Source organism: Callionymus lyra, chromosome 13 (assembly GCF_982586985.1).
Source record: "Callionymus lyra chromosome 13, fCalLyr1.hap1.1, whole genome shotgun sequence".
NCBI lineage: Eukaryota > Metazoa > Chordata > Actinopteri > Syngnathiformes > Callionymidae > Callionymus > Callionymus lyra.
Genome location: NC_141830.1, coordinates 20012825 through 20036509, shown reverse-complemented (window position 1 = coordinate 20036509; position 23685 = coordinate 20012825). Strand labels below are relative to the sequence as shown.

At 40.0% G+C, this 23685-nt stretch overlaps 3 protein-coding genes across 5 annotated transcripts; all 3 read left to right on the top strand.

Moving 5' to 3' along the window:
• Positions 1 to 46: 46 nt before the first annotated feature.
• On the top strand, positions 47 to 3809 carry LOC148067692 (axonemal dynein light intermediate polypeptide 1-like). Of its 2 annotated transcripts, none has more exons than XM_087806552.1 (7): positions 47 to 120; positions 1352 to 1455; positions 1670 to 1806; positions 1890 to 2059; positions 2137 to 2315; positions 3084 to 3248; positions 3312 to 3809. In XM_087806552.1, the coding sequence occupies exons 2-7, from the start codon at positions 1369 to 1371 to the stop codon at positions 3345 to 3347; spliced, it is 774 nt and encodes a 257-aa protein (XP_087662678.1). In that variant the 5' UTR covers positions 47 to 120; positions 1352 to 1368; the 3' UTR covers positions 3348 to 3809. The 2 variants fall into 2 exon arrangements, with proteins under 2 accessions (XP_087662678.1, XP_087662677.1); XM_087806551.1 differs by lacking the exon at positions 47 to 120 and adding an exon at positions 925 to 959.
• Positions 3810 to 5454: 1645 nt separating this feature from the next.
• Positions 5455 to 9345, top strand: tubb5 (tubulin, beta 5). 2 transcript variants are annotated; one of them, XM_087806550.1, is made up of 5 exons: positions 5455 to 5564; positions 7637 to 7745; positions 7902 to 8009; positions 8095 to 8339; positions 8495 to 9345. In XM_087806550.1, the coding sequence occupies exons 1-5, from the start codon at positions 5508 to 5510 to the stop codon at positions 9305 to 9307; spliced, it is 1332 nt and encodes a 443-aa protein (XP_087662676.1). In that variant the 5' UTR covers positions 5455 to 5507; the 3' UTR covers positions 9308 to 9345. The 2 variants fall into 2 exon arrangements, with proteins under 2 accessions (XP_087662676.1, XP_087662675.1); XM_087806549.1 differs by having other exon boundaries at positions 5456 to 5564; positions 7899 to 8009.
• Positions 9346 to 11800: 2455 nt separating this feature from the next.
• On the top strand, positions 11801 to 22096 carry mdc1 (mediator of DNA damage checkpoint 1). The gene is made up of 12 exons (XM_087806547.1): positions 11801 to 11818; positions 12180 to 12312; positions 12406 to 12984; positions 13045 to 13123; positions 13957 to 15116; positions 15193 to 15240; positions 15359 to 18408; positions 18653 to 18778; positions 18928 to 19110; positions 19612 to 19737; positions 20014 to 20124; positions 20478 to 22096. Exons 2-12 carry the CDS (start codon positions 12180 to 12182, stop codon positions 20679 to 20681), a joined length of 5799 nt encoding a protein of 1932 aa, XP_087662673.1. The 5' UTR covers positions 11801 to 11818; the 3' UTR covers positions 20682 to 22096.
• The last annotated feature ends 1589 nt before the right edge of the window (positions 22097 to 23685 follow it).

Here is a 23685-nt window from a genome sequence, read left to right as displayed (position 1 = left end):
CAGATCAGTGATGTAAGGAGGAGTCTGACCATGAATAAATCTGAAAGTAAGAACTAGAATTTTAAAGTTGATCCTGAAAGAAACTGGAAGCCAGTGAAGAGTTTTAAGGATTGGTGAAATGTGAGTTCTTCTACTTGAGCGGGTCAGCTTAATGCCAAATACAGCATAACATGTTCTCTTTGACAATACCATTCATATGATTAAAATGGGATTATTTATATATATATATTTATGAATTCTATTTCATTTCTCCCAAATTCTACATTGAATTGTTAAGATATGTTTGGGTTAATAGTCTTCATTTTCTAAAAAAATATCTGAGGAAGTCGTTGATCGTAACTTGGGGTAATTATTGATTTAATTTATAAGATAAAGTTGATTTTCTATTTACCTTATCTTGCCCTTTAAAGTATATACTTTATTGAATGTTGTTTTGATTGTTTAAGTGCTTTATGACACTTGTCTGGAAAAGTGCTACATAAATAAAAATTACTTACTTACTTACTTACCTTCACAATCATTTTACTTTAATCACATTACAAACATTGCTTCCTGGTCCCTTTTTTCAAACAATCAAGTTTTACTCACCATTGTTACACGAGAATGATTAGCACCATGTGGATGTGAGAAGTAGATTTCATCCACTCCATACATTTTGATCGCCTTCATTTTGTGCTGTTCTATAACTACAAACATTATATTCAATACGACCCAATCAAAGGGGAATCTATGCAGCTTTTATCTAGGCTATGTTTGCCATACATAGTGGTTTACATCAAAGGCTTGTATTAACAAAAAAGGTAACTGGGTGGTTCCAGAGTGAAGATTAAAGATCCATTCATCTGAAAGCATTTAAGTAAGTGCCCACCTTTGTTTGCTCTGTTCACTTGTTGTCAAGCTGAGCTTGTGTTTTAAAGACTTGAATTGTAAATCGGCGTCTAGATTGTGGAGCGAGAGGAGTAAGACAACAAGTTCTCCTAGTTGGTTCTGGTGAATTTGTGGTCATCATTAAAGATTTATTTTCTTCTTTTTTTCTCTGCATCCCAACCACGTTCCAGTCTGTATAATCACTTAGGATTCTCCGTCAACATGCATTCATTCATTTTAATGTAATTTTTAATGTTTAATTTCATTGATTGTAAAATAAGAATGATATATTACAACATGTGAATTTATTTACAAATGTATTGTCTTACAAATACAAATGATCCGATTTTACAATCTAACACAGCTGTAATTCTGATATTGTCAATTCGAATAAATCAAGACCATGTGTACAGGAAAAGTAGACCATCCTGTGTCTAAAGATGTAAAATATTGTCGAGACCAAATATTTTTTTGTATTTTTCAGATTTTGGTTTTCTGAACATGGCGACTTCTGCTCCCGGGGAGTCTTTGCTAAAATATGACACGCCTATTTTAATCATAAAAACTCCGAACGTCAAACCACAGAAGGTAAGTTCACTTCATTCTTTTACTCAAGTTGGCTCAAATAATGTTTGTAGTTTCTTGTTTATCCATGACATTCTTTTCAGAACACTCAAACTACAGTGGAGCTAAAGCTTGGTCAACTCATTTTTATGATAACTCTACCTAATTTTCATATTATGAATAGTTTAGAATATCACGAGGAACATGTTGTTCTCATTCAAGTCAACGTTCTCTACAGGGTAGGTCCCAGAAAGCAAGCGCTAATGTCCCCTCAGACACTGTGCCAGTGCCCCCGGCACCAAAACAAAAATCTGCCACAGCAGAAGCGACCAACAAGCAAAATGAAGACATACTTAACGAAATCTTCCCACCCAGGTTTTTATCAGAACTTCAATTCCTCTTCTGCATTTATTACCTCTGTTTAAAGTGGCACCGTCATTTTTCGGTCCAATGTACAGAGAGTGGTCGGAGGGGAAGCAGCTGTGGATGCAGAAAGTGTCCACCACACCCTGCAGCAGAACAGAGGTCTTGGCCCTGGAGGAGCAGCTGGACACGAAGCTGCAGCAGAGACAAGCGAGGGAAGCAGGTCTGTGTCCGGCTCGCAGGGAGCTATTTTCACAGTTCTTCGGTAAGTGACGTTAATTTTGTTATTCTGTTCGTCCCACGTTATTACTATTTCAATCTCACGTCAAAGTCTTGCTACAGATGAGCTGATCCGACAGGAAACCATCAACTGCGCGGAGAGAGGTCTTCTGCTGTTGAGGGTCAGGAATGAGATCCAACTGACCATGGCGACGTATAACACACTGTACGAGAGCAGCGTGGCGTTCGCCATCAGGAAGGCACTGCAGGCGGAGCAGGACAAAGCTGATATAGGAAACAAAGTATGTAAAAGAACCATCTAATTTTTGACAAAAACAAGATCACATTGTTGAGTTTATATTGCTGAGATATTTATAAAAGTTATAAAAGCTCTGATAAATAGCAGATAATAAAATAGATAAACATATTTTCATTAGTATTGAAGAACCTTTACAAAGTGACCAGTAGCCTAAAGTGAAACTTAATGGCTATCTTCCTATACTTCGCCCATATTTGCTTGTGATCCTGACCATTTTTGGATAGTCGTACTTTTAAAGAATGATGGAATGCACTTGGCTGGAGATTCAATTCTTCCCTGGTCGAAGAATTAAAGTATTCTTCAGATCTTGTTCATAAGTAAGGGGATAGAAACAGGCTTGGTCAGAATAAATGTGAGCAGCCTCTTCACCTACGGTTTAACATGGTGACGGAAAGAACCAGAGGTTCTGTTGAATCTTATCTCCAGGGGGTCTTACTCTTCTTTTAACCCCTTGGAAATGGATGATCCTGACGCAGTGAAATAGAGTTGGTCGTTAGAATTTGGACATTTCAAATGACCCAACTCCATAATCTTATGTAGAACATTTAAATACCCTTGTGCACATTTAGCAAATGCATTATAAGCTTCTTGCTGTTTTTTAGTGGGACAACCCAAAAAACAATCTGATTAACAAGTTAACAATTATACAGCCTTCACTTTTGTGACCACAGGAAATAATAACATCAATTTAATTTCTAATAGCTTCTCCATCTCATGCTTGTTTCAAATATGTTTTCTTCTCCTCACACAGATCTCAGAGTTGGAGCAGGAGACACACGAGTTGAAGAAGCAGCTCAGCGAGCAAATGGCCAAATATGATGCGATCGAGAAGAGTGAAAATGAAAAAAACTATCTACAGGAGAAGAAGCACAAAGAAGAAATCCAGTTCCTGAAATCAGCGAACCAGGAACTCAAGGTACCAGATTTATCAACCAAATAAAGGCACATTCTAATGTTAATCTTTGGACATTCTCTCCAGACCCAGCTGGAAATGATCATCACACCAAAGAAGTAACGTGAAGTTGCCCAAAGTGTGAGCAATCCTATGACAGTGGGAAGGTGTTGTATTCTGGCCAGAGATCGTCCTGCTATGACCCCCAAATGTCTTCAGCAACCTTCACTTAACTCGCTACATCGGATGCATGTGAAGCTTTTGGAAGAGCAGGATGTCACATCAAGAGCAACCAACTGTAGCGCACCATGAAACCCTCAACAGGAAGTCCAACTTAAATAGCAATATAAACTGCTGGTTTATGATGGTATATGTAATTATCAGCTCTTCATAAAAATAAAAACAATACTCATAATACTGTATGTGGGACAGATGAAGAGACATGTTGTGACATTAGGAAATTAATAACTTAATAGGCTTTAATTACCATTATTATTTACTTTTCTCACACTTGATGGGAATTAATCATCAGTCATCAACTTTTTTTTCCCTTAGTTACAAATGAAGATGAGAATTAAAGTGTGATTTAACAGCAGGCCCTCGACTGATTATAACATTGTAAATGAATAAATATCTGCTTTTGTGGAATTGTGATTCTAGTTAGTTGGGGAGGAAACCAGAGTGCCCGGAGTAAATGCAGCAGAACCAAAATGTCACTGACGTGTATATTAATCAATTTATTGATAAATTATCCATTATTTAACAGGAAATGTCCTAGACAGAGATCACTTGTCTTTACATAATATCAGCATTTAATAATAAAAATGTAATGTTATCTCGAGCCAACTATGCATATCTAAAGCTTCTGAGGCCTCTACGTACATTTTAGGACATCGTCAGGTATCAGACGAAACGGCTTCATCCCTCAGACAAAACGGGGTCAGACAAAACGGTCTCAGACAGAGCAGTCTCAGAATGAACGGCCTCAGACGAAACGGCGTCAGACAAACCTCCGTCAGATCGAACTTTGTCAACCTTCAAAATAAAAGTCCCCAGACAAAACTACATCAGATAGGGTCTGGAAAAAAAATCGCTCCTTTTTATTTCAAATAAAACAAGAAATGCATGTGATAACGACGTGATGTTAGACAAAACGACATCAGATAGCATCTGGGGAAAAAAATAACGTACCGTTTTATAGCGAATGAAACCGGAAGTGCACGCGATAATGATGTGATATCAGCCAAAAGAACATCGGATAGCATATAGAAAAAAATCTTATCATTTTATTTCGAATGAAAACAAAAATTCATGTGATAACGATACTAAAAAATCCGACGGCATTTTGGAAACAACTATTTATTTCGATTGAAACCGGAAATGCACCTGACGTCACCGATTGCAACTGGTTGGTGATCCCGGTGACGTCACATGTATTTCCGGTTTTATTCTAAATAAAATGCTCCGGTGATTTTTTTCCCCCAGATGCTATCTGATGTCGTTTTGTCTAGTATCACGTCGTTATCACATGCACTTCCGGTTTAATTTACAATAAAATGGTTCGCTTATTTTTTCCAGACGCTATCTGATGTAGTTTTGTCTGGGGACTTTTATTTTGAAGGTTGACAAAGTTCGATCTGACGGAGGTTTGTCTGAGGCCGTTTCGTCTGAGGCCGTTCATTCTGAGACTCCTTCGTCTGAGGCCGTTTTGTCTGACGGAGGTTTTTCTGAGGCTACTGTTGAGGCCGTTCATTCTGAGGCTGCTTCGTCTGACGGCGGTTTTTCTGTGGCCGTTTCGTCTGATACCTGACTATGTACATTCCCAAAGTTAGCAAAACTTTGTATTCTTGCTTTTTATTTTTTTTAAATGTGTTCATCTGTAAATCTTCTGCTTGAATTGTGAATTTCCGATCTCAAATAAATAAAATTATCTATTTAATTATCTATCTAATGTTGTTTTGTATGAAGCCTAAGGCTGCTTCGTCTGACGGATGTTTGTCTGAGACTGCTTCGTCTGAAGGATGAAGCCGTTTCGTCTGATACCTGACGATGTCCTAAAATGTACACCGTTCCTCCTCACGATCCTGACCCAGTCTCTCAGCCAATCCGGCCACGCAGCTGTTTCTGGGTGGGTCTGCACTCGCATACCCCTCCCAAAACCAGCCTCATCCTGGAACCCCTCCAACAGTATAAATCCATTGTTCCGCGAGCGCACCAGTGCTGTCGGCTGTCGCGCCGCTACAACAACTTTCTTCGACTGCTTCACTTTCTCACTGCTGCACCATGAGAGAAATCGTTCACATCCAGGCTGGCCAGTGTGGGAACCAGATCGGTGCTAAGGTATGAAAATCAAAACTCACACAAATATTGAATCATGAATTATTCTTTTGATTTTAGATTCTGTGATGGTCAGGAGAAAGTTGTCTAACTGTTGCTATGACTACATACTGTAATCTATATAATGAAACATGTACACGTTTGTTGAGATATATTTTACAGCTGAATTATTGAATTGAATTGAATAAAGTTTAGGTGGAATTATAAAGTTATATATTGAGCCACAGTACAACGGGGCTCTTGTGTCTGCTAGGCGTGTCATTCTTAAGACCATTGTCTATTCACACACTCACCAAATCAGTCTATTCTTCACTTGACAGCCCCCCTCAGTGTATTTTCCTGCAGTCTGGGTCCCTTTTGTGTTCCACTCGCAGATCTGCCTGGAAATGATACAATGACTGACGCAAAATTGTCCATTTATTTACCATTCCATGGATTTTACTAGTGATTGTTTATTTTGCTGACTGTTGCCATTCTTAAGGGTAAGTAAGTAAGTAAGTCATTTTTATTTATATAGCGCTTTTCCAGACCAGGGCCACAAAGCGCTTAAACAATCAAAACAATATTCAATAAAGTATATACTTTAAAGATCAAGATAACACTGATAACACAACAGGAGTTCCAGAAAATCAAGGAAAGCCTGAACAAATAAAAACGTCTTAAGATGTTTCTTGAATAAGTCAGTAGATCCATCAAGGGGCAATCAGAATAGTTGTGGCTGTGATAATTCACAAAACTATTTTAAAAAGTAATTTACATTATATTCACTCGGTTCCTCTCATCCGATGAGTCATAAGATTTCCAAACCCGTTTGACCTCAGAGGGCATTATTAAAAAGACAATACCACCCTCCCTGTCTTACTGTAACAACTGTGCATCTGCCATCATTATCCCTCTTATCTGCTTTTGTTTTTGCTCGCATCGTTTGCTCCAGACGGCATATGTTTAAGTAGGACATATCGCCACAGTGGCAACTTAAGTGTACTCTCATAGCAGTGGAGAGAGATTCATTAGTATTCTGGCACTTCTGTGGAAAGGGGCTTGTGGCCGTAATCAATATCTTTTCTCTTTAAATCGTAAGGGTGGGGGGAGCGCTGGAGGAAACAGCTGATGCACAGTGGGTGTACTCTACCCGGATTTCGATTGACTGAAATAGCAGACAGACCTCTTGGATACAACAGCTGTTTTATGAATTCACCACATTGTTCGGATTGTATTACTATCATTATAATTTCTTTTGATTTAATTCATTTTCCATCACGCCATTTTTCGTACATTTTCTCAATTTATGATATAGTTCGATATAATTGAGTTTATTCCTTTTTCCTAATATTAATAACATGTGTTATATTAAAAAGAATATCACACAGATATTGAGCTAAATGAAATATTCAATTATATAGAGATAATTGTTCAAAAGAACATCATTTTCTTAACCAAGCAAGACACGCTGATAATGCTGCAAATGAACTGATCCGTCCGAAATGTTACACACATTTTGACAATAGCAGAGTAAAAAATGCATATATTTTAATTGATTTGTTTTTCATATCATTTAATATTTGTTTAATATATTTTTTTATAGACATTTTCAGAGACGTGTTGACTCAGCTGGACAGTTGATTGACAGTAATGATTTGGATCATGGCCTGTCCTTTTTTTTTGTCACCATTTAGTTTCCCTTTTTCTCGATAGTCAAAACTCCCTGTGCAGGATGCATATTTTCTGTCATCTTGATCATTGACGTCATTAAGTCTCAAATAATGACAGTGAAATTCAGCCTTCTTATCCAGATTGTTAAATCCTTCTTGGGCTGTAGTCAGCAGAAAATGAGTAGTTGTGCGGTGGAAAGGAAAATAGCCTGGAATCTTATATAGTCAGTTAAATGTCTGTCAGCTTAAACCCACAATCTCTCACTTGGAACTGCACAAGTGAAGCATTTAAGAAGGGAAAGACGCTTTGTAAGATGCATCGATGTAAACGACTATGGAGTTTCTGTTATAAAAGTTTTTTGCTCTGTAAATATTCACAGCTCACATACCAGGTATGTGATGTCTTTCTTTTTTGCTCTGCAGTTCTGGGAAGTGATAAGTGACGAGCATGGCATCGATCCTACAGGGACATACCATGGAGACAGTGACCTGCAGCTGGACAGAATCAACGTTTACTACAATGAGGCTACAGGTTAGCTGACTCTCCGAGATAAATTCATATCACACCATTTGCAGGATACCAATAAAACTCACACCTTATTCAATGTATTGAATTGGTCTGTTTCTTCTCCACATCTGTCCTCTCTTCCTATCTTTTTCTCCTGTTATTCTATTTTTCGCGGAGGAGGTAAATATGTGCCTCGGGCGATTCTGGTGGACTTGGAACCAGGAACTATGGACTCTGTGAGGTCTGGACCCTTCGGCCAAATCTTTAGACCGGACAACTTTGTGTTTGGTGAGTGACCAATGTTTTTTTTTTTCATATTAAAAACTATGTTTCTCATTTATGCATTATTATTATTATTTCTTTTTTGCTCCAGGTCAGAGCGGCGCTGGAAACAACTGGGCCAAGGGTCACTACACGGAGGGAGCCGAGCTAGTGGATTCTGTCCTGGATGTGGTCCGAAAGGAGGCAGAGAGCTGTGACTGCCTGCAAGGCTTTCAGCTCACCCACTCCCTTGGGGGAGGAACTGGGTCTGGGATGGGAACTTTGCTGATCAGTAAGATCCGTGAAGAATACCCTGACCGCATCATGAACACCTTCAGCGTCGTGCCTTCGCCAAAGGTTCGTTCTACTACATTCAATAATTCTGATTCTCAAAAGATGACCCCTGATGGCACACGGCTCAATAACACATGCGGGCATTTTCTTGCCTATCATGGAGGAAGTGTGACTGGCTTTCAATTGAATCAATTCTCAGTGTATCATTCTGTCCTCAGGTGTCAGATACTGTGGTCGAGCCTTACAACGCCACCCTGTCAGTCCACCAGCTCGTGGAGAACACGGATGAAACTTACTGCATTGACAATGAAGCTCTGTACGACATCTGCTTCCGCACCCTAAAACTTACCACACCTACTTACGGAGACCTGAACCACTTGGTGTCCGCCACCATGAGCGGGGTCACCACCTGTCTGCGCTTCCCCGGTCAGCTCAACGCCGATCTCCGCAAGCTGGCCGTCAACATGGTGCCCTTCCCTCGCTTGCACTTTTTCATGCCGGGCTTCGCCCCGCTGACCAGCAGGGGGAGCCAGCAGTATCGCGCGCTCACCGTCCCCGAGCTGACCCAGCAGGTGTTCGATGCCAAGAACATGATGGCCGCCTGCGACCCGCGTCACGGGCGCTATCTTACCGTGGCTGCCGTTTTCCGCGGCCGCATGTCCATGAAGGAGGTGGACGAGCAGATGCTCAACGTCCAGAACAAGAACAGCAGCTACTTTGTGGAATGGATCCCCAACAACGTCAAGACCGCCGTGTGCGACATCCCGCCCCGAGGCCTCAAAATGGCCGTCACCTTCATCGGCAACAGCACCGCCATCCAAGAGCTGTTCAAGCGCATCTCTGAGCAGTTCACCGCCATGTTCCGCCGTAAAGCCTTCTTGCATTGGTACACGGGCGAAGGTATGGATGAGATGGAGTTCACCGAGGCTGAGAGCAACATGAACGATCTGGTGTCCGAGTACCAGCAGTACCAGGACGCCACCGCCGAGGAGGAGGGCGAGTTTGACGAGGAGGCTGACGATGATGCTTGAAATCATCATGTAGTTACTCTTACCTTTTTAACTGTGGCATGGCCAATAAGACAGATACAACTTTGTTAGAAATAATTAACAAGTGTACAAGAAACCAATATAGTGTCAGTGTCCCTAACATAACCTTTTAGAACTCATTAGTCATTCCTCCACTAATAAAAAATAAAGGTTTCAACTCAAATGTGGTTCGCTGTCTTTATTAGGCTTTGGATTTTCTTCCAAACATTTTTTTATGTCTTTCTCTGTGTGATGGTCAACATTAGCACGATCATCGTTTCTTCAATTGAAAACCACCATTATCTCAGGGATGGTCTCAGTATACTGGCTATATGTCCGAGGAGGTTCTCATTAGTCCACATCAAAGTTATTGAAAGGAGTCAACTGGACTGTGTAGAGTTTTGGGAAGACGTTTCATCCGAGAGGCTTCTTCAGGTCCAGTTTCTAAATTGTCTACGTGGTCCAGTTGACTCACTTTGAAACCCCTTGGATTACTCTTGGTATGTTTTTAAATCTCACTGTTGTTGTGTATGTTGAAATATCATAACTTTGAATTGGACAACTCAACAGATAGCTTTAACTATTTCAAATTCTTGACCCACTGTCATGTGACTGATGAGACCTTTGGGGGAGCCCATGGTAAGTTGAGAATGAGGATAATTATGATTTACTGTTTTCATATATAGCAACACATTTGAATGGGAAATTTTGTTTGTTTAGAATAAAAGTATTTAGTTAAATGTCATCCAAGCCATGTTGAACATGTTTTTTTACTTCAGTAAAGTTGGCTCGATATTGGCAGATTCAATCTTTGCGCGTTAATAACTCACAAACGCTAAGATGTTGAATTACACATCTTACCGCTTTATAATCAGAGTTACCTGCTGTATTAACTACAAGCGCGTTTGACCAATAATATTTTGTCGTATTGTCCTGATAAATACACAGATCTCTTTGCAGACGGCAAGTGACGCGACGTTTAAGGGATTGTCCTCCAATGGACCAACACCAAATAAAAAAAAGAGTTGACTTCTTTTAATTCCCGTCTTTATAACTCCCTCATTTTATAAGTCCTATGGTCACCATCTTCATGTGACTAAAGAAGGGCCTCTATATTATGTTACTAAACTCATTTTTAAAAAAATGTCTTTACATTTTGTAATAACTTTGCGAATACAACTCTGATGGTCACCAAATTCATGTAACTTATGGAGTACCTTCATATCAAGTTACTAAACTCATTAGTTTTTCAAATTTCTTTTTGAAATGTTCAAAATCACTATTTCTGTACAATATTTCATAAACGTTTTGTAATAAATTTGTAATTACAACTCTTATGGTCACCAAATGCACGTCACTTATGGAGTACCTTCATATCAAGTTACTAAACTCAATAGTTTTTCAAATTTCTTTTTGAAAATTTCAAAATCACTATTTCTGTACAATATTTCACATACATTTTGTAATAACTTTGTAATTACAACTCTGATGCTCACCAAAATCATGTCACTTATGGAGTACCTTCTTTTATGCAATATTTCACATACATTTTGTAACAACTTCAATTCATGTCACTCATAGAGTACCTTTGTTTGCCCTGCATTTTCCTTTACATTTTCCTTTGGTTCCGGTACGGTTTTTGGAACACACTAAAACTTTGGTCTGCAGCACAGACAATTTCCCCCTATTAATCCACATTTCCTCAGATTGTGCTTATCTTTAGTTGCGACATTGATTAATGGCTCCTCGGACAGTTTATGGGCCATTACGTGCTCCCTCTACCTCCCCTGGAGTGAGCGGAACAAAGTCCGGCCGGATTCTTCTCTGTCTTTTTAAGATGATGTTCTTTGCGATCCCAAACCATCTCTCCACGCGGCAGTTTGTGTCTCTTGTTTGGCACGTTGGAGCAGGTTTGTTTTTGTTTGCGGTTACCCGTTTTGTTTTATCCAAAAGAAGCCCACTCCAGAAGGAGAATATGCCAAGGTAACTGTCCATCAGGACATCAATGATTTTTGGACAGTAATATTTGTTACTTGATTTCGTGTGGTCCTCTACAATCATTGTAGCTGTCAAGTTCATGTTTATGTTGCTAACCTCATATATCTACAGCAGGTTAACACTGAAAGAGTTCAATATTATTTGTATCATTACTTTTCAATAGAATGATGCCTGATGAAAATATTTTATATCTTGAAGAGTTTTAACTTAAAAGAAAACATGATGATGTTTATTATTATTATGATATGATAGAATAGGTTAAATGAAAACGAATAAGTAAACAGTTAAATAATAAACAACTCTTTGAATCGTTAAAGTCGCAGTTGGGGGCGTTTATTTTACAAATGCCGTGGCGCGAAAGTTCCCGATTATTTTGGATTGGTGATTTTTGACCAATGAACACAGAGAACAGTTTAGGCGAACGTCAGACAGACCAATCACATTCATCAATGCGCCATCTTATGGGAGTGGCTATGTTCTACCCGGAAGTTTGTTCGTGTTGACATCGAGGCGAGGGTGAGTGTTTATAACTTCTAATAACGGTACAGCCTGATCAAAAACAGAAAAATTCAATCAATTCAACAATACATTTTCAAATTCAGTTGTAGCCAGAGTTGCCCAAATGCGAGTAATTCTTCGTGTTTTATTTTCTGTTTATGTGGTTTAATGTTGTCTGTATTAATAAGGCTGCGCATCTACGTAAATAAACCCTATGTTTCTCTTTTTAAATGTTCAACACTTGTGTTTACTGTTCGCTGTTAAACGTTGCTGCACTTAGTTGCCTTCCATGTTTAGTTTTCTGTTTACAACAGGTTCAGGTTCGCTGTGACTCCACAAAGTAAAAACCTTCCTGGTTTTATTTACATATTACATACAGATGGATGCTACTCAAGCGATCTCTGACTCAATTTTGGAGTCAGATGAAGAAAACGAGGGGGAGAATGAAGACAGTAGGGGTCAACCCCTTGCTAAACTCTGCGTTTTGGAAAACGAGCACATTCCAAAGACGGGTGAGAGTTTTTTTCCTTCTAATAAAATCTGAGATTTAAATGTAATAATAAATAATAACAAAGTCAATGTTCGTATTTTCTCCTTCGTTTCAGAAATGCCTCTCTTTTTGGGAGACAATGTGCTCGGTCGAGACCAAAGTTGCTCGACTGTGAATTTTCCAGCGCCGTCAGTTTCCAAGCAGCATGCCACAATCTCCATCATCGTGCATGGAAAACAAAAACTGAATATAGAAGCTCTAGTTTGGGATCATGGGAGCCTGAATGGGACTCGGAAAGGACGGTTAAAGTTGACGCCTCATGTTCGTTATTCAATTAATGGCGGGGACAGTTTAGTTATAGCAGATATACCATGTACGTTCATTAGATGTGACTCCGTTTTAAATTCCTTGCAAGAAAATGTAAAGAACAAACATTTAGAGAAGCGAACCGAGTTGCCAAATCCACTGTTAAGAACTGAAAGCAGTCCCAGTCAGAACTGTGTCAGTGAAGGCTCATCAGTTGTAGGATCACTTTTTGAGTGTGTGAAGAACACCCCAGTTGGAAGCTGTGGTCTATCATTCGAAAAAACGCCAAGCTCCAAACTCAGGCCTCAGGATACGCTAGTTCCAGAGTCTGACTCGGACTCAGAAGGAGATAACCAGATCCCAGCGGAGGCAAGGCGAAGGGCTCTGGGTATGTAACCAATGTAATTAAATTCACATATCTTTTACTAATTTATTTATTTCTATACAGTGTCAACCTCTGATTCCTTCGTATCCAGCCAAAATTCATCCACCTTTATGAGCCCCGCAAACAAGATCGTCCCCGAGAGGTATGATGTCAATGTTAAAGTCAATTATTGGCATGGTTTAAAAAAAAATCAGTACATAGAATTAACATTCGTAAGAGATTTTGTTTTAAATTTCCTGTAATGATGTTTCAAAATGTAACAGCCATAGAGTAAAACTCTTAACTATTATATTTATGACACTCTTTCATATATATATATATTCCTCTCTCTTTGCGCTTGATGGAGTCTTCTGACTCCTTCAAGAAACTTCTTAAGACGTTTTTATTTGTTCAGGCTTTTCCTTGATTTTCTGGAACTCCTGTTGTGTTATCAGTTTTATCTTGATCTTTAAAGTATATACTTTATTGAATATTGTTTTGATTGTTTAAGCGCTTTGTGACCCTGGTCTGCAAAAGCGCTAAACAAATAAAAATTACTTACTTACTTACTTATAACTTTAAACCGACAATCCCCTACTAATTTCTGGACAACCCCCTGCCGTAGAGACAATGGATCAGAGGATTTTTTTTTTTCATTTGAAGTCCTGAGAGACTTTTTCTACTTACCAGGATAATGACTGTGAAATTGTGCGCAAAGAGCATTCATCATATTTTGTGAACAAATGCAAAAGAAAGTTACGCCTGATGAAATGCAAAAGCCATAACACTGTCCCAACTCTGAAACAACATTTTCAATCTTGTCATTTATAATATATTTCTTACAACATACAGGGTTTAAAAGTGTAAAAATTGATGAATAATGGAGCATTATGGTATTCACAACTTGCTCTTTTATTTAATGCTATTAGAGAACGAATCTGTAATACGTTTGTTCCCATATTTCAGCATATCCCTGCAATGTTTGTTTTTTTACAGTGAGGATGATATGTCCACACCTGCATCCGCTGATGTCAACTTAACTAAGAAAAATGTCAGATTTGGTAAGAATGCGTCTGACATCGATGTTGGCCAACAGCAGCTGAAAAATCCACTTGAGATTATGGATGACAGTGATGAGGAAGGAACAACACCGGACAGGTCGGCGCTGAAAGAGAGTTCTGAATACGTTGAGGAGATGAAAGATCACATCACTGGTTCAGAGCAAAAAGAGTCGCTGGCTACAACTGAAACCGTAAAGACTGTGGTTGAGATTCCCGAATTCAACATGGACAGTGACACAGACGTTGAGGAGGAGAATGATGGGGTTATGCCGACTGTTTCCACGGTCTTGTCAGGAAACCAACACCAAACAAGTGTAGACGGCTATCACCTGGATAGTGACACAGACGTTGAGGAGGAGAATGATGGGGTTATGCCGACTGTTTCCACGGTCTTGTCAGGAAACCAAGACCAAACAAGTGTAGACAGCTATCACCCGGATAGTGACACAGATGTTGAAAATACTGTTGAGGTTTCCCCAACCGTTCCTCTTTCGGATGACAAAAGGCCACCAAAACCTGCTTCACACCCTCAGCCTGCAGGTTTAAGTCTGGACATTGACACCGATGTTGAAGATGAGGCGTCAGAAAGTGCCGCGATAGCAGAAGCCGTGTCAACCACAAGCACAGGGATGGCTGAATCAACCCCTTCAACGCAGCCGAAGGACTTCCACCTAGACAGCGATACAGACGTTGAAGATGAGGAAAACAGAAATTGCGAATCTGGACTGAGAATTCCTCGCAGCCTTCAAATGAACAGTGACACAGATGATGAACTGAGCCATGAGCCATGTGGATCTGCTATCATCATTAAGGAACCGGAAGTGGAACACTGCAACGTCGAACCTCTTGGTATTGCATCCAAAAATGCTGAAGGTGTAAAGACAACAATGGCTGCTCAAGCAGAATCTGATGCAGATACAGATGTAAGTGAAGTCCCTGATGCAGGTGAAGGAACTGGCCTTGGGCTTGACAGTGATACGGATGTGGAGATGGACATTGAAGATGCAAAGAGAAATCCCATCAAAAGTTCACACAAAGAATCTTCAATACAAGCACCTTGCTTGCTTAATTGTTCTACACCTGTTCAACTGTCAGGTAATACTCAAAGTAATCTCCAAGTTACATTTGACTGGAGTATTAAAGATGTCTAATATTTAATATTTGCGTCTAGGAAATGTGCATGAGATGGAGACTCAGGCTTTTCTAGCGCCTCAAAAATGTGAGTTGATCATTTACATGGTCATTTACTATGATGTAATTGGGATCTTTATAATGTGGTGCTTCTTGTTATTGATCCAGCTTTCACAATTTTAACTTGGTGTGTTTTCTTTGCCCAGGTGAAGCCAGCTTGGATATAAAACATCTTGCATTGTCCCCCAGCTCAGGCAGCTTAGAGGAAGAGGACTTTGTTGTGGCGGAGACACAGTCTTTTGTTCTGCAAGATGAAGTTTGCACAAGGCAACTTCAAAATAACATTAGCTCAGAACCCACACATCCTTTTGTGCTGGAGTCTTCTGTCAAGGAAACTGACGCTAACCTGAGTGGAGATGAGTCCTTTAAGCTGGGTTTGTCCGACAGTAGCCATATGCGGAATCCGGCCCAAGCTATTGCCATGGCGAGAACACAACCTTTTGGTGCTGAAAGTGTGAGCCAGGAGGACACACAAGTGTATAAAGTTGAGGACATTGTAACCACAGAACATCCTGGTTTGGAGGCTATGCGGACGCATGAATCAGAAGAGGGGTCTCCAGCTATGTTGCATGGGTATCGGGTAGCTTTGGCAATGCAGGAAACTCAACCATTCATTTTAGAACCTTCATCAGATTTTGATGAAAAACAAGAGGATAATGACATTGAACATACAAGTTCCACTGACAACCAACCTTTGCCTATTGAGACCCAACCAACGTGTGCTGTTGAGGATAAGAACGGCTCCCAATCAGACTATGCAGACCGTCCCTTTGGCTCTGAGGCTGCAGATAAAAATAGAACTTCAGCAGGGCCGTCTAGTAAAGATCCATCTATGGCTGAAACTAAACACCATCTGACAAGTGATGAAAACACAATGTCCGAAACCAAGCCCCTCCAAGAAACAACGCCCGTAATCAGTACATGTGACACAGACAGTGATGGTGAGGACTCGATGCCGATATTCAGAAAAAGAAAATCTAAACCTCTTCAGCTTGAAGATGAGTCCCAGTCCTTGAATGTAGGTGACACTCAGGCTTTAAATACAAATGAAGATGAGAACTCAATGTCGTTATTTCGAAAAAGAAAAGCTAGACCACTGCGACTGGAAGACGAGTCACAATCCGTGAGTGATTCTGTGTCAGATACTCAGCCTGTGCTAATAAACGCAGATGAAGAAACTGAGACTTCATACATAAGTATTGGAGGAAACAGAAGACGGCAACATCTAACTGAGGTTGAGGAACGTGGAGAACAATCCAGTGAAGCAGCACAAAAGGGAAAAGGAAATAAACTAAGAAAGAAGAAAACATGCAATGAAGTAATTAGTTTAGCAGAAACTCAACCCATCCTGACCAATGAAGATGATGATGGCGAAGACGAAGAGGTGATTCCAGGGTTTACACCAAAACTCACCGAAGAAAGTAGTTGTCATAACTCGGCTGTTGAGAAAAACAGCCCTGAAGATGATTTGAATACTTTATCTGCATCCTCGCGATCGACTCGAGCAAAAAACGCCCGACAGAATAACAGGAGAGAAGAGGAGCAACTTTCCACTACTAACACAAGTTCAAGAGTAACGAGGGCAAAATTGCTGAATAAGGCTGAGTCTTCTGGGTCTTCCAAAATGGATGAGCCAATGAAAGTTCTCCACGCCAAAAGGGGGAAAAGCAAGAGAAAACAAGGAGAGGTGGAAGAAAAAGGGAAAATGGAAAAGTCTGTTTTTGAGAAGGCGCAAGAACAAGTACAAGCTAAACTTGCAGAACAATCAAGATTGGAACAAGAGAGAGTTGAAGAAGCAAGAAAACTAGAACAGGAGCTCATGCATGATCGACTTGCAGAAGAAGAGCGGTTGAGACTGGAAAAACTGGAAGAAGAAAGGATTGAAAAGGAAAAACAAGAGAATCTTGAAAAAGAGAGACAGGAACTGGCGGAGAGAGAGCAATCAAGATTAGAGAAGATGGAAGAAGAGAGGATTGAAAAAGAGAGACAGGAACTGGCGGAGAGAGAGCAGTCAAGATTAGAGAAGATGGAAGAAGAGAGGGTTGAAAAAGAGAGACAGGAACTTGCAGGGAGAGAGAGATCAAGATTAGAGAAGATGGAAGAAGAGAGGGTTGAAAAAGAGAGAAAAGAGATGCCAGAACAGGAACTTGCAGAGGGGGAACAATTGAGATCAGAGAAGGAGCAGAAAAAGGTTGAGGTGGAAAGAGAAGAAAAGGCAGAACAAGATGTTAAACAGGAAGAAAACAAAAATGTGGAAATCAATGTAAGAGGCAGACGAGGAGCCAGAAGAACGGTTGCTGCGTCAAAAGATTCCGAGCAAGACTCGGCGTATGTTCGTGTGACCAGAAGCAGGTCTCGTTCTAATTCCTCAAACTCGGTGACTTCAGAAACATCAACTTCAAGCATCTCCGTGTCCGCCGGCCGGGGCAGAGGAAGGGGTGCGAAGAAGACCAGCCCAGTCCAGACTACCATTCCTTACACTAGTAGAAGAAGGACTGTGGCTGTATCTGCTAAGCAAGACGGTGATTTGTCTTCTCCGGGAGTCATTTCGAGGTCTAACTCGTCAACGTCTCTCAACTCTGAGGTCTCACACAGCAGCAGCCAGAAAAGGGGAAGAGGAGGTCGGCAAAGAGGACGTGGGCTGAAATCAGCCCCTCATACAAGTTCTCATGATTCTGTGGATGATCAGGACGACACAAGCTCAACCTCAACTTCTACAGGAAGAGGCCTAAAGGGCCAAGGAAAGACTGTGGAGGTGCCTGATCCAACAGCAGCCACCACACGTGGGCAGAGGCGCACAAATGTTAGAGGATCTACAATTAAAAAAGAAGAGTTGATTCAGGAAGCCCAGTCTTCCAGTAAGAGCTCTCTTCCATCCCGACGAACAATCAGGGGTCAGAAGATCAAGACTGAGACGACCGATGCAGAGGTTGCTACTGCAGGGAGCGATGAAAGCCAAGAAAAGCAAAGAGGACAGAAGAGGGAGACGCAGGAGAGCGCAGAAAACGAAAATGCAGTTCCTACTCAAGCTAAGAGACGAGGCAGGCCGTCCAAGGCCCATAAAGTTCCACCATTGCATGAGGAAGTAAGAGAAGAGGTGGGACCAAAGAATCCTTCGAGAGGCAGCGGCCAAAAACAAACGGTCCAAATAAGGGAAAATGGGGACGATCAAAGCGCGTCTGCAGAAGAACCTCAGGTAATAATATTCTCTAGAAACTATTAAAGCAGTGACTGTGTCAAATATCTGAATGTCTGGGAAGGTTAAATGGAAAACCGGCAATGGAGCCACAAGAGGTTCCTTAGTGTTACACTGGGCAGAAACATTCTTGTAAAGCCTACTTATTGCAGCTTAAATGCATTTGTTTGTATGGAGCTGTTCTATTATTGTAATTTCAATGTTTAAGAGTATCAAAAAATAACTAGTTTTCCACTTTCTAAAGCCTCAGACTCCTGCTCGTCAATCATCCCGAAAGAGACGAGCTTCTGTCGCATCCTCTCCTTTGGCAAAGACCCCAAAGCCCTCTTCTGCTTCTCCGGCCGGTGGAAGGCTCGGACCAAGTTATAAGGTGGGTTTTAATCACTTAAATAATACATAATTTAAATAATATCTTGATGCAATGTTTTGAAGTTGAACTGTTGAACTGTTTACTTTTAGCATAATTAAGTTTGACACTTGTGTGTGTGGATTTGTCTATATAAGTGTGTCTCCTTTCAGGTGTTGTACACAGGAGTGGTGGATGAAGTTGGAGAGAAAGTTCTCACCCGGTTAGGAGGCAGCATGGCTAAAGGTGTGGCTGACATGAACTGTCTCGTGACTGACAAGGTACGCAGGACGGTCAAGTTCCTGTGTGCCGTGGCTAAAGGAATTCCTGTGGTCACCACAAGCTGGCTGGAAAAGGTTTGAATGACTTTCTGGAATATTATTATTAATATAAGTACTGGTTCCCACATGGTATTAGAATCAAGACTCAACTTTTGGTTTTGTAGGAATTCTAACCCTTGTCATTTATTTTCAGTTCTTATTCTGACATTTTTGGATACAATCCAGTTCTACTTCTTAAAGTGGCAAAATCTAGCAATTATAGATTCTTATGAGAAATTAAACATTGCCTTAATTTAACATAACTGAATAAACAATTTCAATAAAGTTCTATCTAACCTAATTTACAGTAACTATATAACAAGAAAGGAATGTACAATACATATTATTTAGAAGTATAGAAGTTTATCTTTTAAATTATGTGAATAGTATATATATTTTGATTGTACAAGTAATTGTGAATTCTCAAATAAATCCTTCATTTATTTCACCATCTGATTTCTGACGATCGGCCCTTATTACCATCTATTCTCCCATAGTATTTATTTATCATCCAATTAATATTTTTTTTTCCGACAGAGTGGTAAAGCTGGCAGCTTCCTATCGCCCAGCACCTTTCTCGTGAAAGATCCAGATCAAGAGGAGAAGTTCAATTTCTCTCTGGAGGAGTCTCTGAGGGTTGCCAGCATTCAACCCCTACTTCAGGTAATGTTGGTAATATACAGTACATGTATATAATGTAAATAAAAATATATTCTTTCCTTCTATGTTAAATGAATGTCCTAATGGATATGTTTACTGCAAGGCAGGATATACTGTTTCCATTGGTGCTATTAGCACCTCTAAAGCCTCTTGATGTCAATAATACACTTTGAAAGGCGGGCATCGATTTTTCTGCAGGTGTTGTCTACGAAGATGCTTGTTATGAAATTAACCGAAGAAAGTTTACAATAACCCTTTTCACTCTTATGTTCCTTTCAGGGATTTGAGATCCATATCACAAAGTCGGTAAAGCCAGAGCCTGTTTATATGAAAGACATTCTGTCCTGCAGTGGAGCCACGTTTCTACCCAAAATGCCTTCTTCTCACAAGGTATGCATCACCAGCCCTGAATGCCAGTGGTTGCCTTTCGTTATTCATTAGCAGAAGGTCCACTGCTCCTCCTATCTGATTCCTGAGCTTCAGACCGTTAACAAAACTCACTCTGGGTGCACAAGGTGTAGCGGTTGAGGCAATAATGTATAAAAAAAAAAGAAAAGATTTTGCTAGTATAGCATAATACCCATTGCTCAGCTTTCACATCTAAGGAAAAATATCAATGTTAGAATGTTTTCTGGTTATTGTAGCGCAGTATCGAGTCAATATCTGCTTCCCAGAAAAACTGCTTTCAGTTAAGAGATGTTGAATTAGTTTAACCGTTAAACCTGTTCCTGCTTCCCTTCCAGCCTCAGACTCTAGTGATTTCCTGCGAGGAGGACTGTTCGCTCTGCGCTCCGGCTTTCTCTGCCTCCATCCCCGTCCTCTCTGCTGAGTTTATTCTCTCGGGAATCCTCCAACAGAAACTTGACTTGGAAACCCACAAGCTTTGTGCCCCCGCTGCCGCTCCCGCCACAGCCGCAGGCCGAGGGAGACCCAGGAAGAAATCCTGACTTTCAAAGAGTAGCGCTGCAGGAAAAGAAAACCATTAATAAGTAGATTTCAATCTCTGCTTTCCATTCAGAGATCAGTGGTATCCGGTGGGTCGGTTTCACTTTTTAGCTTCAGTAAAAGACTAAACATGGTTGATGTCATCTGTATAGAGAACTCTGTTTTTAGAGATGAATTGTCTTTTAAACGGATGTTATTTTTTGAAATCTAAAGAGCCTCAATCCAGAGGGAAATAAACCTTAGCAGGTGCTAACAGCTTGGATGACCAAATTAAAAATGTTCTTAACGTTTAAAGTAAATCAATATTTCTTGACATGTAGATGAGATTGATCAAATTGTTTGTCCGAATCTGTTTTACTGCCGTAACAACTACTTTATTTAATTGTTTGTTCTCATGCTTAGCTGGCCCAAGCACCAGCAGAGGTCGCTGTTCACTAGAAACAACCAGATTAAGAAGTGGTAATTAAGTAAGTAAGTAATATTTATTTATATAGCGCTTTTCCAGACCAGGGTCACAAAGCGCTTAAACAAACAAAACAATACTCAAAAAAGTATATACACTTTAAAGATCAAGATAATACTGAGAAAAACACAGGAGTTCCAGAAAATCAAATGGTCTTTTATAAATGTTAAAATCATGTCGTGGGTTGGTGCAGAAAGACTTCTGTTTTTTAAAACCAGTGCAACATATTCAACTGTTCAGTGTACATTTACATTTAAGTAATTGTCTGAAAAGTTCTGCTATATACGTGCACTCTCCTCACAACAGAAGCTGAAAGTGTTTCATCCAGACTCCCAAAGTGTCTTTTATGTAACCGTGAAGTGTGACATTTTAAGCATAACTCATGGTTTGGCACCACAATTTCAAAGGGATTAGTCCATCAGATTATTCCATCAGCTTCAGCGGCCACTAAAGTTTCTTGTTTGTGCCTCGATCACAAGTGTATAGTGCCTTTTAGCTAATCTTACAAACCCCCCTACGAGTGAGTTTCTATCTCCATTAACGTCCTCCAACTCTACCATTAAGCACTCATCCAATAGTGTTATCTCCAGAGATGAGATACCTGAATGCTGATGCTGCATCTTTGTCTTCGATATCTAATGGCATATGTCCTTGAAAATGCATTTATTGAACGTCACTTCACCATTTGTTTCCCCCACTTTTGCTTTAAAGACTCGGAGTTAATGTCAGTTTCTGGTTGATTCTGTTCATTTTCTTCAAAGACCACACAATGTAATTGTCAAAAGTATGAAATAATAATGGATTTCTTGAAAATAACCATTAAATAATTTCTTTAATTTTCTGCCATTTTTTGCTTTTTCTCTTTTTCTATTCTGGTTCTCAATCCTACCAATTAAAGTGGAGTTTCTCTTTACTTGACTAACGCCTGCTTGTTTCTTCACAATAATTGTGAAATTTGAATCATTGTGTACTGCTGTAAAAATAAAAAAGGATTAATCAAAGGATATATTTCCTTTTTTTAATGTATGTTGTACTTAATTCAAGTGTTGTTCCATCACATGTATTCAGAAGGACCCGTGTGTATACAGCGCCACTAGAATGCGGAATGTCTATGTTGTATTCTATTACATGATTTAAAATTTGTCGGTGTGAGAATGGTCATCATCAAAATTGCTCCTGTTAGCCATAAATATTATAGTTTGTGATGGTTTTGACAGAAATAAATCAAAAGGTACAGCTTGTTATGTGAAAACCAGCTTGGATGTGTAATGGTGGAAAAGTAAGGCATTCATAGTAGCTGGGGTTAACAAGGTTGGCAAATTAAATCATTTATATCTCAATGACGCACCAAAAGCGGTTTGATATTCACACATTTGGGGGAAAAAAGCACATATCTTTGGGTTTTGCACTATGGCAAAAAAAACATTTTTTTTGCATCCCAACGTTAGAATATAATCAATAGAAGTCCAAAGATCAAGACATCATGTTGTGTATATGGTGGTCTTCTACACATGTCGTACACGTGTCATATGTCCTTACATAAAGTTTTCAAGCATGTCCAGTGGAAGCAGACCTAGAAGCTGATAATAAAAAATCATTATGACGTAAAAGAATGAACACACAACACCCAAATGATCACATAAATTATTACATGACATACACAATGTTCATATTGTAAGGAAATGACAACTTTACTGTAATCAATCATCTAGATTTAACACACATTTCAAATAGTCACTTGATTAACTGATAATCTTACATATTTAATTCATACTAAATAATCCTATTCTTGCATTGCATTCACTGACTGCAACACAAGGCCGAGGTCACAAAGCCTCACACACACAGAAAGATTAAACAATCCCAGATTCCAAGAAGTCAGTGTGAACCTGTTTGAGAACTCACACTGAAAGACACAACAGTCCAGTAAGTCGCTGGGAACCGATTCTCTGGAGAGGACAACAACTTTCAGTAAGTTTCCACTACGATCACGTGCGACGGCCATCTTAGAATCAATGTTTACAGTCACTGACCAATCCTACATTCACATTTGACTAGAGGTGTTAACCTGAATATTCTACTATAAAGATCCACCATTTTGTCTGATCTTTGCGTTCTGGCATTCGAAGACGTCTGCGATAGATCTCTCTGCTTGCTAGCGCCCGTGTTCACGTAAGTTTGTCTCTGACTTTTGCATAATTCACTAAACAAGCATTTTTCTTAAACTCATCCATGTGTCTGTCCTTCATTCCATCACCACGTACGAGGCTGGGGAGGGGTCGGTTCATCGGAACACAAAAACTCCTAACAATATGACATTAAAAAATACTAAAATTCCATCCATCCATCCATCCATCCATCCATCCATCCATCCATCCATCCATCCATCCATCCATCCATCCATCCATCCATCCATCCATCCATCCATCCATCCATCCATCCATCCATCCATCCATCCATCCATCCATCCATCCATCCATCCATCCATCCATCCATCCATCCATCCATCCATCCATCCATCCATCCATCCATCCATCCATCCA